At 38.3% G+C, this 14,932-nt stretch overlaps 1 protein-coding gene across 1 annotated transcript in view; it reads right to left on the reverse strand.

Moving 5' to 3' along the window:
- PDE5A (phosphodiesterase 5A) overlaps positions 1 to 14,932 on the reverse strand; it is a 530,049-nt gene that overhangs the window by 335,648 nt on the left and 179,469 nt on the right. Inside the window, exon 3 of the mRNA XM_053703601.1 lies at positions 11,852 to 11,941. Coding sequence (XP_053559576.1) covers positions 11,852 to 11,941 — 90 coding nt within the window. The remainder of the gene's footprint in view (positions 1 to 11,851; positions 11,942 to 14,932) is intronic.

Genomic DNA, 14,932 nt, shown 5'->3' on the forward strand with positions numbered 1-14,932 from the left:
AAGTGGTATTTCCTGCTGTTGGTTTTCTAAATAATGTAGTGTTTATGTTTTTGGAATTCTCATCAGTAAAAATTGTCAAATCAAGGAAATTAACATTGGTTGCACTATATTGGCTTGTAAATTCAATGCCACATTCATTAGAATTTAGGTATTGACAAAATTCCTCTATCTCAGAATCATTTCCATCATATATAAACAGTAGGTCATCTATGTACCGAAAAAATGATACGATACGTAGTTTGTGGGGGTTTCTATCTCCAAAGACGTGGGACAGTTCCCACCAACCCATAAAAAGGTTGGCGTAGGAGGGGGCAAATTTGGCCCCCATGGCTGTCCCACGTCTCTGGAGATAGAAACTGGTACCAAATTTAAAAAAATTATGTGTAAGCAAATATTCTATTGCATTAATAAGAAAGACCTTAGTAGGTGCTTCATAGTTACTGTAATTGTCTAGAAAAAATTCTATTGCTGTTAAACCCTTTTCATGTACTATTGATGTATATAAGGATGAGACATCCGCTGTAATCAATTTGTAAGTTGGTTTCCATTGTATATTTTCTAGCTTTCTTAATATATAATATACCGTTCACAATACAGTGTTACCCTCCTTAGGACATCTGCCTGGGTGCAAACATGCAATGGATACTCCTGGAAAAACGGATGTACTCTCAGGTCTTTTTAGTGAAGAAAAAAATCTTTAATGTAACGTTTTCAGGGACTTCTTCCCCGTCATCAGCATAAATTTTGTGTCAAACAAACAAGCATTTAAACCAAAACATGTTATTAATCAATTTGCAATACCTGTGTTGAAATCAGTGAGCTGGCGCCTAAACAGTGCTTTTGGAACGCATCTCCTGCGTTCCACTGTGTGCATACCAGAAGTACCTACACTTTCTGTGTTTCCGGCAATTGAGATCAAAACTAAGATAATAAAAAATACAACACAAAAGTGTGTTTCAATATAAAATTGTTGTGCAACACATATCATAAAAATAACTTAAGTGTACCATTCCTGGTTGTGATATTGATGTGCTTAATTGTGATGGCAATCAATACGTTAAGTGTTATTTTGCAAATAAATGTGTCATACTATTTATCCATCTGCAGGCGTTTAAACTTGCCTTAAAGGTATCTCCGGTGCCCATGGAGCTTCTGTAGTTTATTATCTCGCTGAGCGTCTGATTAGTTTTTCTATGTTGCTATGGTAGCCGGTAGCTGCCGGATCTACTTGGCGCTCTGATATGCGGTTAGGGTCTACATCATTGTGTACAATATAAGGACCGCTATGACAGAAAGGTGGTTTTCCACAGTTGGACCTATTTCCTCAAGTAGTAAATGATCTGGTCATTATTGCTACTGTATGTATACATATATCACCAGCATCAATTGCTAAAAGCAACACGGGCACCATGAAAATAAACATAAAAACTAGAACTTAAATAGATAGAGAGGGGCTTACGAAAAATTAAAAAGGTTAAATTAAATACACAATAAAATAAAAAATTCAAAAACATAAAGCAATGGTTCCTATATCTATGGTGTACACTACAGGTATACCCCATAGTCTGGTGGACTTGATGCAATGTCCGCAAAAGTTGTGCTATTGGCACTCAGTACTGTCTCTGTACTTCCTACTGTCCGTGGTGGTCAGCTAACGTGCTGTACCTGCATAGAAATGCACATATGGAATTGACCCCAGTCTCAGTGGTGTTATCTGTATTTCCATCCATATTGGCTCTCAAAGAGACCCCTATTAGGGTTTCATCTTCCCTTGGTGTTATCGTCCCTCAATTGGTATATCCTTTTCTGTGCATCATTCCCAATTTTTTCTTATTGGTCACTCTTGTCTGTTCATCATGTTAATAAGATGTTTGGCTTTATTTCATTCCTCTGTTTTTTCTTATTCAGGTTATAGGTATATATGACTATAGGGCTACTTATTTAAATAGAGACAGCGGAGCCTTTTATTTATGGGTAACTGGCCAAAAAAGGGGCTATGACCTATAAGATGGAGGGAATCACTTCCGTGTCCCCCTCCACTATAAATGTGCTATGTATGTTCGATGATCTACCCCAAGAGGGGCCTGATACCCAAAATAGAGCTACAAAAGGTTCCTGGAGCCCCCAGCCACACCCTGGTGTGTTGCTCCCCTCTATATAAGTGCCTTAAAGTCTGGAGGAGAATTTAAACCTCCTGGGGCTATAGTGCCCAACCTATATATCCATTGTACCTCTCGCCTCAAGAGGGCTTTGTTGCGGTCTCCTCCCCTATCTAGAGGGGGAATGAGATCAATCAGAATATACCTTATAGTGGATACTTGGTGTGCCATCCGTGCACAATGTCTGGCTACTGGTTGGTCGGATTCTCCCTGGGACAACGCTACTCGTATGGTTCGTCTATGGATCTCCATCCTTTCACGTAGTGTGCCACACGTTTTTCCGACATAGAATCGTGCACATGGGCAAAACAAGAGGTATACCACAAATGTGGTGTTACAAGACACAGAGTGTTTGATGGTATATACTTTATTTGTATGTGGGTGATGGAAGTTCTTTGTTGCTACCAAGCCATTGCATGTAGTGCATCCCAGGCATTTGTATGAGCCTTTAATATTAATACCAGCTGTTTGTATATAACTCTGTTTTGGGTCTGTCCGTACCAGATCATCTCTGAGGTTGGTGCCCCGATAAGCTATCATGGGTGTGAGGTTTTGCTTGAATGTTAGTTTGGAATCTGTTTCAACCACTGGCCAGTGCTCTTTTAGTATTCTGCCAGCATCCATAGTGCTGGGTGAGAAGGTTGTTGTCATGATCAATCTGTTGTCTTTCTCTGTTGGCTTTTCTTTGTGAATGAGGCTATACTGTATATAAGGTAGGATTTCTTTCAACGTGTTATCCCCTACCTGTTTCTTATAGCCCCTCTGCAGGAACTTATCCCTCATGTATTGCAGTTGTGAGACCCCTGTTACTGTATTAGAGTTGTTGCGTTTCTGTCAGTAGGTTTACTGTAAAGCGTGGTTCCTAAAGAATTCCCTTGTATGAAAATACTAAGGTCAAGAAATTGTATTTCTGTGTCATGATGTGTCATTTTTAACCTAACAGGGGTAGGGGTGTTGTTCCAGTATTCAAACCAGTCCCGTAGTTTTTGTCGCCCCCCCCCTCTCCAGATCATAAACACATCGTCGATGTATCTTACATAGAATACTATCGAGTATGTATCCGTGTTCCACAGGAATAGATTTTCAAATTCGGACATGTAAATATTGGCATACGATGAGGCCATATTAGACCCCATCGCCGTGCCTGTAAGTTGTAAGTAAAACAATTTCTCAAAACGAAAATAGTTCCTGGTAAGACAGAATTCCATCAGTGTCATTAGAAAGTCAATGGGTGGTCCCTCATACTGCTCACTGTTAATGAGGTGTCCTATGGTAGCCGTCAGACCAGTGTCATGAGGGATAATGGTGTAGAGATACCTTTAAGGCAAGTTTAAACGCCTGCAGATGGATAAATAGTATGACACATTTATTTGCAAAATAATAGAGGGACAAAAAATAACACTTAACGTATTGATTGCCATCACAATTAAGCACATCAATATCACAACCAGGAATGGTACACTTAAGTTATGTTTATGATATGTGTTGCACACCAATTTTATATTGAAACACACTTTTGTGTTGTATTTTTTATTATCTTAGGCCTCGATTTGGAGTTTGGCGGTAACCGTGAAAACCAGCGTTAGAGGCTCCTAACGCTGGTTTTAGGCTACCGCCGGTATTTGGAGTCATTGAAAAAAGGTTCTAATGCTCACTTTTCAGCCGCAACTTTTCCATAACGCAGATCCCCTTACGTCAATTGCGTATCCTATCTTTTCAATGGTATCTTTCTAACTCCGGTATTTAGAGTCGTGTCTGAAGTGAGCGTTAGAATTCTAACGACAAAACTCCAGCCGCAGAAAAAAGTCAGTAGTTAAGAGCTTTCTGGGCTAACGCCGGTTCATAAAGCTCTTAACTACTGTGCTCTAAAGTACACTAACACCCATAAACTACCTATGTACCCCTAAACCGAGCCCCCCCCCACATCGCCGCCACTCGATTAAATTTTTAACCCCTAATCTGCCGACCGCCACCTACGTTATACTTATGTACCCCTAATCTGCTGCCCCTAACACCGCCGACCCCTATATTATATTTATTAACCCCTAACCTACCCCCCACAACGTCGCAGCCAGCTACCTACAATAATTAACCCCTAATCTGCCGACCGCAAAGAGCCGCCACCTACGTTATCCTTATGTACCCCTAATCTGCTGCCCCTAACACCGCCGACCCCTATATTATATTTATTAACCCCTAATCTGCCCCCCTCAACGTCGCCTCCACCTGCCTACACTTATTAACCCCTAATCTGCCGAGCGGACCGCACCACTACTATAATAAAGTTATTAACCCCTAATCCGCCTCACTAACCCTATAATAAATAGTATTAACCCCTAATCTGCCCTCCCTAACACCGCCGACACCTAACTTCAATTATTAACCCCTAATCTGCCGACTGGAGCTCACCGCTATTCTAATAAATGTATTAACCCCTAAATCTAAGTCTAACCCTAACACTAACACCCCCCTAAATTAAATATAATTTTAATCTAACGAAATTAATTAACTCTTATTAAATAAATTATTCCTATTTAAAGCTAAATACTTACCAGTAAAATAAATACTAATATAGCTACAATATAAATTATATTTATATTATAGCTATTTTAGGATTAATATTTATTTTACAGGTAACTTTGTATTTATTTTAACCAGGTACAATAGCTATTAAATAGTTAAGAACTATTTAATAGCTAAAATAGTTAAAATAATTACAAATTTACCTGTAAAATAAATCCTAACCTAAGTTACAATTAAACCTAACACTACACTATCAATAAATAAATTAAATAAAATACCTACAATTATCTACAATTAAACCTAACACTACACTATCAATAAATAAATTAAATACAATTCCTACAAATAAATACAATTAAATAAACTAACTAAAGTACAAAAAATAAAAAAGAACTAAGTTACAAAAAATAAAAAAATATTTACAAACATTAGAAATATATTACAACAATTTTAAACTAATTACACCTACTCTAAGCCCCCTAATAAAATAACAAAGCCCCCCAAAATAAAAAAATGCCCTACCCTATTCTAAATTACTAAAGTTCAAAGCTCTTTTACCTTACCAGCCCTGAACAGGGCCCTTTGCGGGGCATGCCCCAAGAAGTTCAGCTCTTTTGCCTGTAAAAAAAATTCTTCATCCAAGCGGAGCAAGAAGAGGTCCTCCATCCGGTAGAAGTCTTCATCCAAGCGGGGCAGAAGAGGTCTTCCATCCGATTGAAGTGTTCATCCAAGCGGCATCTTCTATTGTCATCCATCCGGAGCGGAGCGGCAGCATCCTGAAGACCTCCGACGCGGAACATCCATCCTGGCCGACGACTGAACGACGAATGACGGTTCCTTTAAATGACGTCATCCAATATGGCGTCCCTCGAATTCCGATTGGCTGATAGGATTCTATCAGCCAATCGGAATTAAGGTAGGAATATTCTGATTGGCTGATGGAATCAGCCAATTAGAATCAAGTTCAATCCGATTGGCTGATCGGAACAGCCAATAGAATGCGAGCTCAATCTGATTGGCTGATTGGATCAGCCAATCGGATTGAACTTGATTCTGATTGGCTGATTCCATCAGCCAATCAGAATATTCCTACCTTAATTCTGATTGGCAGATAGAATCCTATCAGCCAATCGGAATTCGAGGGACGCCATCTTGGATGACGTCATTTAAAGGAACCGTCATTCGTCGTTCAGTCGTCGGCCAGGATGGATGTTCCGCGTCGGAGGTCTTCAGGATGCTGCCGCTCCGCTCCGGATGGATGACAATAGAAGATGCCGCTTGGATGAACACTTCAATCGGATGGAAGACCTCTTCTGCCCCGCTTGGATGAAGACTTCTACCGGATGGAGGACCTCTTCTTGCTCCGCTTGGATGAAGAATTTTTTTTACAGGCAAAAGAGCTGAACTTCTTGGGGCATGCCCCGCAAAGGGCCCTGTTCAGGGCTGGTAAGGTAAAAGAGCTTTGAACTTTAGTAATTTAGAATAGGGTAGGGCATTTTTTTATTTTGGGGGGCTTTGTTATTTTATTAGGGGGCTTAGAGTAGGTGTAATTAGTTTAAAATTGTTGTAATATATTTCTAATGTTTGTAAATATTTTTTTATTTTTTGTAACTTAGTTCTTTTTTATTTTTTGTACTTTAGTTAGTTTATTTCATTGTATTTATTTGTAGAAATTGTATTTAATTTATTTATTGATAGTGTAGTGTTAGGTTTAAGTGTAGATAATTATAGGTATTTTATTTAATTAATTTATTGATAGTGTAGTGTTAGGTTTAATTGTAACTTAGGTTAGGATTTATTTTACAGGTAATTTTGTAATTATTTTAACTATTTTAGCTATTAAATAGTTCTTAACTATTTAATAGCTATTGTACCTGGTTAAAATAAATACAAAGTTACCTGTAAAATAAATATTAATCCTAAAATAGCTATAATATAAATATAATTTATATTGTAGCTATATTAGGATTTATTTTACAGGTAAGTATTTAGCTTTAAATAGGAATAATTTATTTAAGAAGAGTTAATTAATTTCGTTAGATTAAAATTATATTTAATTTAGGGGGGTGTTAGTGTTAGGGTTAGATTTAGCTTTAGGGGTTAATACATTTATTAGAATAGCGGTGAGATCCAGTCGGCAGATTAGGGGTTAATAATTGAAGTTAGGTGTCGGCAATGTTAGGGAGGGCAGATTAGGGGTTAATACTATTTATTATAGGGTTAGTGAGGCGGATTAGGGGTTAATAACTTTATAATAATAGTGGTGCGGTCCGGTCGGGAGATTAGGGGTTAATAAGTGTAGGCAGGTGGAGGCGACGTTGTGGGGGGCAGATTAGGGGTTAATAAATATAATATAGGGGTCGGCGGTGTTAGGGGCAGCAGATTAGGGGTACATAGGGATAATGTAAGTAGCGGCGGTTTACGGAGCGGCAGAATAGGGGTTAAAAAAATATGCAGGGGTCAGCGATAGCAGGGGCGGCAGAATAGGGGTTAATAAGTGTAAGGTTAGGGGTGTTTAGACTCGGGGTACATGTTAGAGTGTTAGGTGCAGATGTAGGAAGTGTTTCCCCATAGCAAACAATGGGGCTGCGTTAGGAGCTGAACGCGGCTTTTTTGCAGGTGTTAGGTTTTTTTTCAGCTCAAACAGCCCCATTGTTTCCTATGAGGGAATCGTGCACGAGCACGTTTTTGAGGCTGGCCGCGTCCGTAAGCAACTCTGGTATCGAGAGTTGAAGCTGCGTTAAATATGCTCTACGCTCCTTTTTTGGAGCCTAACGCAGCCCTTCTGTGGACTCTCAATACCAGAGTTATTTTAAAGGTGCGGCCAGAAAAAAGCCAGCGTTAGATACCCGGATCGTTACCGACAAAACTCTAAATCTAGCCGGAAGTTTTGATCTCAATTGCCGGAAACACAGGAAGTGTAGGTACTTCCGGTATGCACACAGTGGAACGCAGGAGATGCGTTCCAAAAGCACTGTTTAGGCGCCAGCTCACTGATTTCAACACAGGTATTGTAAATTGATTAATCACATGTTTTGGTTTAAATGCTTGTTTGTTTGACACAAAATTTATGCTGATGAAGGGGAAGAAGTCCCTGAAAACGTGTTACATTAAAGATTTTTTTCTTCACTAAAAAGACCTGAGAGTACATCCGTTTTTCCAGGAGTATATATATATATATATATATATATATATATATATATATATATATATATATATATATATATATATACAGGGAGTGCAGAATTATAAGGCAAGTTGTATTTTTGAGGATTAATTTTATTATTGAACAACAACCATGTTCTCAATGAACCCAAAAAACTCATTAATATCAAAGCTGAATAGTTTTGGAAGTAGTTTTTAGTTTGTTTTTAGTTATAGCTATTTTAGGGGGATATCTGTGTGTGCAGGTGACTATTACTGTGCATAATTATTAGGCAACTTAACAAAAAACAAATATATACCCAACCAGTGAAACCAATATAACATCTCAACATTCACAAATATACATTTCTGACATTCAAAAACAAAACAAAAACAAATCAGTGACCAATATAGCCACCTTTCTTTGCAAGGACACTCAAAAGCCTGCCATCCATGGATTCTGTCAGTGTTTTGATCTGTTCACCATCAACATTGCGTGCAGCAGCAACCACAGCCTCCCAGACACTGTTCAGAGAGGTGTACTGTTTTCCCTCCTTGTAAATCTCACATTTGATGATGGACCACGGGTTCTCAATGGGGTTCAGATCAGGTGAACAAGGAGGCCATGTCATTAGATTTTCTTCTTTTATACCCTTTCTTGCCAGCCACGCTGTGGAGTACTTGGATGCGTGTGATGGAGCATTGTCCTGCATGAAAATCATGTTTTTCTTGAAGGATGCAGACTTCTTCCTGTACCACTGCTTGAAGAAGGTGTCTTCCAGAAACTGGCAGTAGGACTGGGAGTTGAGCTTGACTCCATCCTCAACCCGAAAAGGCCCCACAAGCTCATCTTTGATGATACCAGCCCAAACCAGTACTCCACCTCCACCTTGTTGGCGTCTGAGTCGGACTGGAGCTCTCTGCCCTTTACCAATCCAGCCACGGGCCCATCCATCTGGCCCATCAAGACTCACTCTCATTTCATCAGTCCATAAAACCTTAGAAAATCAGTCTTGAGATATTTCTTGGCCCAGTCTTGACGTTTCAGCTTGTGTGTCTTGTTCAGTGGTGGTCGTCTTTCAGCCTTTCTTACCTTGGCCATGTCCCTTTTGGGCACTCCAGTGATGTTGCAGCTCTGAAATATGGCCAAACTGGTGGCAAGTGGCATCTTGGCAGCTGCACGCTTGACTTTTCTCAGTTCATGGGCAGTTATTTTGCGCCTTGGTTTTTCCACACACTTCTTGCGACCCTGTTGACTATTTTGAATGAAACGCTTGATTGTTCGATGATCACGCTTCAGAAGCTTTGCAATTTTAAGAGTGCTGCATCCCTCTGCAAGATATCTCACTATTTTTGACTTTTCTGAGCCTGTCAAGTCCTTCTTTTGACCCATTTTGCCAAAGGAAAGGAAGTTGCCTAATAATTATGCACACCTGATATAGGGTGTTGATGTCATTAGACCACACCCCTTCTCATTACAGAGATGCACATCACCTAATAAGCTTAATTGGTAGTAGGCTTTCGAGCCTATACAGCTTGGAGTAAGACAACATGCATAAAGAGGATGATGTGGTCAAAATACTCATTTGCCTAATAATTCTGCACTCCCTGTATATATTTATTTAATACATATATACACATATATGCACATGTATACACATATTTACATACGTACACATACTTAGACATGTATATGTATGTATATATCCATTCAAATACCTTGTCTTATACCATTTACCTTTTAACCCTTCTAATTATTATTTATTAATATTTCTATGAATATTTTTATTAGATAGTATATATATAAGTGCAATACTTTATTTTACTGTTATGTTTGCTGCAACTTTTTATTTAACCCTTTGTGCTCATGTGGTTGCGTTTATTTGCAACTTGTAATACGCATGCAAGATAGCACGGGCGCAATATTTCAATATCACATGTGCACTAATGCACACCCCTTGTAATGTAGTCCTTTATCGATGTCTTATTGTTTATCTAGTGAGTGTGTTGTTTATTTGAATTCTAATTAGGTAGGATTACAGTTTTTGTTTGACTTCAATGGAACCAGCATTCCATAACTGGATGCCACATTAGAGGGTGACACTGTTTCATGAAAGATTGTAACAAACCTATACAGAAAATTTATACATTCTATATTTGGGTAGTTGTGGAAAGTTGTCACCCAAAACATAAATGGTTAGGCATAGCAAAAGGACAAATTTATTTGTATCAAACATAATTGCATGGGACATAAGGATTTTGTGACAGAGAATGAGTATATGAAGTCACATCTACAGTAACATCAATCCTGGCCCCACAGACCCCACAATGCGGGGGGGGGGGGGCGCAGGTAAGAGGGGTCTGCTGTCTGGCTAGAGTTTCCCCAGTGTTTTTGAGCCACATGTTTTTTGAAACGCTGGACATTTTTTCTAATTGGTGAAAGTCAGCAGAAGGCACTAAAGAGCACAGTTGAGCACAAGAAACATGAACAGTAGAGCATAGATGTGATAGATGCTGTGCATGGTGAGATACAGTTTTGGCACAACATATGCTAGAGTGTTAGACAGTGATATGCCTTTTTAAAGCAGGTAGGCCTTTTTAGTAAGAATTTCTTTTTTTGGGGGGGCAGTCTGTATTGGTAAGTGTGGCAGCTGACTTTCTTCTAAGTTTGGTCTGTTCTTTTATTTGAAATTATTGTTGGACATTTGTTTCATCTGATATTATGGCCTCTATTTATCAAGATCTGGCGGACCTGATCCAACACTGTGGATCAGGTCCGCCAGACCTCGCTGAATGCGGAGAGCAATACGCTCGATGTATTCAGCATTGCACCATAAGCTCACAAGAGCTGCTGGTGCAACGCCGCCCCCTGCAGACTCGCGTCCAATCGGCCGCCAGCAGGGGGTGTCAATCAACCCGATCGTACTCGATCGAGTTGAATTGCAGCGATGTCTGTCCGCCTGCTCAGAGCAGGCGGACAGGTTATGGAGCAGCAGTCTTTGTGACCGCTGCTTCATAACTTGTGTTTCTGGCGAGTCTGAAGACTCGCCAGAAACACGGCCCTTCAAGCTCCGTACAGAGCTTGATAAATATGGGCATATGTTTTAAACTATCGTTATGAGGTTTGAAGTTTTTTTTTCCAAACTCCACCGACCATTTATACTATTTCTATCCCGCCAAGTTTCCATCTAAGGATAGGAAGAATGTAAAGATCCTTTTTAGCTGCCCCTAAACTGTATGTTATTTGTGGAAGCCAAGTTACATTATGGGAAAAGTTATGCTATAGTTCTCTCTGGACTAGAAAAGTAAAAAATATTAAATATTATAGTAATAATTATGATTGGTGTGTATTGTGAAGCACCATCCCCAGTGCTATAATAATGCTATAATATGTATACTTTTGGTAACAGCATTCTCTACGTGCCCTGATAATTTTTTGTTGTAAAATCTGGTATAATTATTCAGAATATTTCTCCTGTGAAGGACATAAATAATGTCAATGGACCTAGTATTCTTTACATTTCATAAGGGGATGCACGCAGACACAAAGACTGTCTCTGTAGCACGTTAATGTGTGTGTGCATATGTACATGTGTGCGTATGTGTACATATACACACACACATATATATATATATATATAGGGCCCATTGAGCTTATTATTACCCCCTATTTGACTGACTAAAGCCCAGATTGGCTCCTCCACATAAGGCAAATTGTGGTTGGAGTTTGCCTATTGAAAAATAATTGCAATAAAATGGTTGTTAATTTGTATTAAAAACATTGGCTGATATGTTCTTCTATAACAACACAAGAGAAAGGTTTTGTGTTTACTGTGCCTTTAAGCTAGAATACAAACATAATTACTTTGCACACTTGTAATATATTTATTTAAAACAAACTATTAGGATCATTAGAAATATCTGCATTTTCATACTTTTTAGATGATTTTTTAAAATAAATTGTACAAACAATAAAATAAAATTTAATGATGTAAATATTTATGTAGAATATAAAGATCTCTTACCTCTTCTCTATGGTTCTTAATAGGCATACAGAGAATACTTTGCGTTTTGTACCCAGTAATTTGGTCAACTTCCGCATTGAATCGAGAGTCCTGAAAGGAAAATAACATTGTGTAATGAGATTAACTGATTAGAGATGATTTAATAGCATTAAAATCCAATGAGACAAGAAAAATTCCAACATATTCAACAAAATACAAGCAAAGAAATAAACACTACTGTCATGGAAACTAAAGAACAATTTTATTCTACTAAATGTATCAAATATGTCCCCATTAAAAAATGTATAATAATGATAAATATGTTGCTTGAAGAAAATCCACTAAATAACCCATGCATTATATATATACATATATATATATATATGTATATATATATATATATATATATATACTGTATATACAGTATATACTGTATATATAAATAGAATCAATGGTCAAAAATAATGACATTAACAATAATACTGGTATTTAATTCAAATACACCAATGTAAATTTGTCATTTTTGGTGCCTCGGAAACAAACAGATATAGTAGCTAAGAACATATACAAACATATTTTTATTCCAACTAATGATTTGCTATCCAGCACAGTGTTTGGTTCAATTCACACTCCCCTACTGTGGCATCATGAAATAAATAGAAACCAACGGCTAGATTACGAGTTTTGTGGTATGAGTGAAAAAGCAGCATTAAGGCTCATAACGCTGCTTTTTTACTACCGCTGGTATTACGAGTCTTGCAGGTTTAGGGGCACCGCACACTTTTTTGGCCTTAACGCAAATTAACTTACGCAATTTTTCAATGGTACTTCCATAGCGCCGATATAACAAGCTTTTTCTGGGAGGCCAAAAAGTGAGCAGTACAGCCTATACCGCAAGATTCGTAATGCAATCTAAAGTCAGTAGTTATGAGTTTTACGCTACAAAGCTGTAGCATAAAACTCATAACTAAAGTGTTAAAAAGTACACTAACACCAATAAACTACATATTAACCCCTAAACCGAGGCCCTCCCGCATCGCAAACACTAAAATTAAATTATTAACCCCTAATCTGCCGCTCCCGACATCGCTGCCACTATAATAAACATATTAACCTATAAAACGCTGCACTCTCGCCTCCCAAACACTAGTTAAATATTATTAACCCCTAATCTGCTGTCCCTATCATCGCCGCAACCTACATTACAGTTATTAACCCCTAATCTGCCGCCCCTAACGTCGCCGCCACTATACTAAAGTTATAAACCCCTAAACCTAAGTCTAACCCTAATACCCCCTAAATTAAATATAATTAAAATAAATCTAAATAAAAATTACTATCATTACCTAATTAATTCCTATTTAAAACTAAATACTTACCTGTAAAATAAACCCAAAGCTAGCTACAATATAACTAATATTTACATTGTAGCTAGCGTAGGTTTTATTTTTATTTTAAAGGCAAGTTTGTATTTATTTTAACTAGGTAGAATAGATACTAAATAGTTATTAACTATTTACTAACTACCTAGCTAAACTAAATACTAATTTACCTGTAAAATAAAACCTAACCTGAGTTACACTAACACCTAACATTACAATAAAATTAAATAAATTACCTAAATTAAATACAATTACATAAATTACAAAAAAAACAAATACTAAATTACACAAAAAAATAAAATAATTATCAGATATTTAAACTAATTACACCTAATCTAATAGCCCTATCAAAATAAAAAAGCCCCCCCAAAATAACCCCCCCCCACAGCCTACGATAAACTACCAATAGCCCTTAAAAGGGCCTTTTGTGGGGCATTGCCCCAAAGAAATCAGCTAGTTTATCTGTAAAAAAAATACAAACACTCCCCCAACAGTAAAACCCACCACCCACACCACCAACCGCCCAAATAAAAACCTAACTAAAAAAACCTAAGCTCCCCATTGCCCTGAAAAGGGCATTTGGATGGGCATTGCCCTTAAAAGGGCATTTAGCTCTTTTTCAATTGCCCAAACCCTAATCTAAAACTAAAACCCACCCAATAAACCCTTAAAAAAACCTAACACTAACCCCCGAAGATCCACTTACAGTTTTTGAAGACCGGACTTCAATCCTCAACGAAGCAGGAAGAAGTCCTCAGTGAAGCAACAAGAAGTCCTCAACGAAGCCGGGAGAAGTCTTCATCCAAGCTGGCAGAAGTGGTCCTCCAGACGGGCAGAAGTCTTAATCCAGATGGCATCTTCTATCTTCATCCATCCGGCGCGGAGCGGGTCCATCTTCAAGACATCCGGCGCGGAGCATCCTCTTCAATCGAAGTCTTCTACCCGAATGAAGGTTCCTTTAAGTTACGTCATCCAAGATGGCGTCCCTTGAATTCCGATTGGCTGATAGAATTCTATCAGCCAATCGGAATTAAAGGTGAAAAAAACCAATTGGCTGATGCATATTAGGTGTTAATATGTTTATTATAGTGGCGGCGATGTCCGGAGCAGCAGATTACGGGTTAATAAGTATAATGTAGGTGTCTGCGATGTCGGCGGCGGCAGATTAGGGGTTAATAAGTGTAAGATTAGGGGTGTTTAGACTCGGGGTTCATGTTAGGGTAGTAAACATAAATTTAGTTTCCCGACAGGAATCAATGGGGCTGCTTTACGGAGCTTTACGCTGCTTTTTTGCAGGTGTTAGACTTTTTTTCAGCCGGCTCTCCCCATTGATGTCTATGGGGAAATAGTGCACGTAAAACCAGCTTACCACAGCTTCCAGCAGTGCTGGTATTGGAGTGCGGTATAGAGCTCAATTTTGCTCTACGCTCTCTTCTTGCCTGCTAACGCCGGGTTTTTGTAAACCTGTAATACCAGCGCTGTAGGTAAGTGAGCGGTGACAATAACGTGCAAGTTAGCACCACACCCCTCATAACGCAAAACTCGTAATCTAGCCGATAGTCTCCTAAAGGAACTGCTATACTGTAAACAGATGAACATATTCAATACAGTACTAAACTTAGGATCCTCTAGTAAAACAAAACTATTAATAATTACAAATATTCCATTTTCCTTTTTTTATTTTTTAAATTTAATTAATTGGAAAATTTAGACCCACCAG

This window comes from Bombina bombina, chromosome 2, assembly GCF_027579735.1.
Source record: "Bombina bombina isolate aBomBom1 chromosome 2, aBomBom1.pri, whole genome shotgun sequence".
Taxonomy (NCBI): Eukaryota; Metazoa; Chordata; class Amphibia; order Anura; family Bombinatoridae; genus Bombina; species Bombina bombina.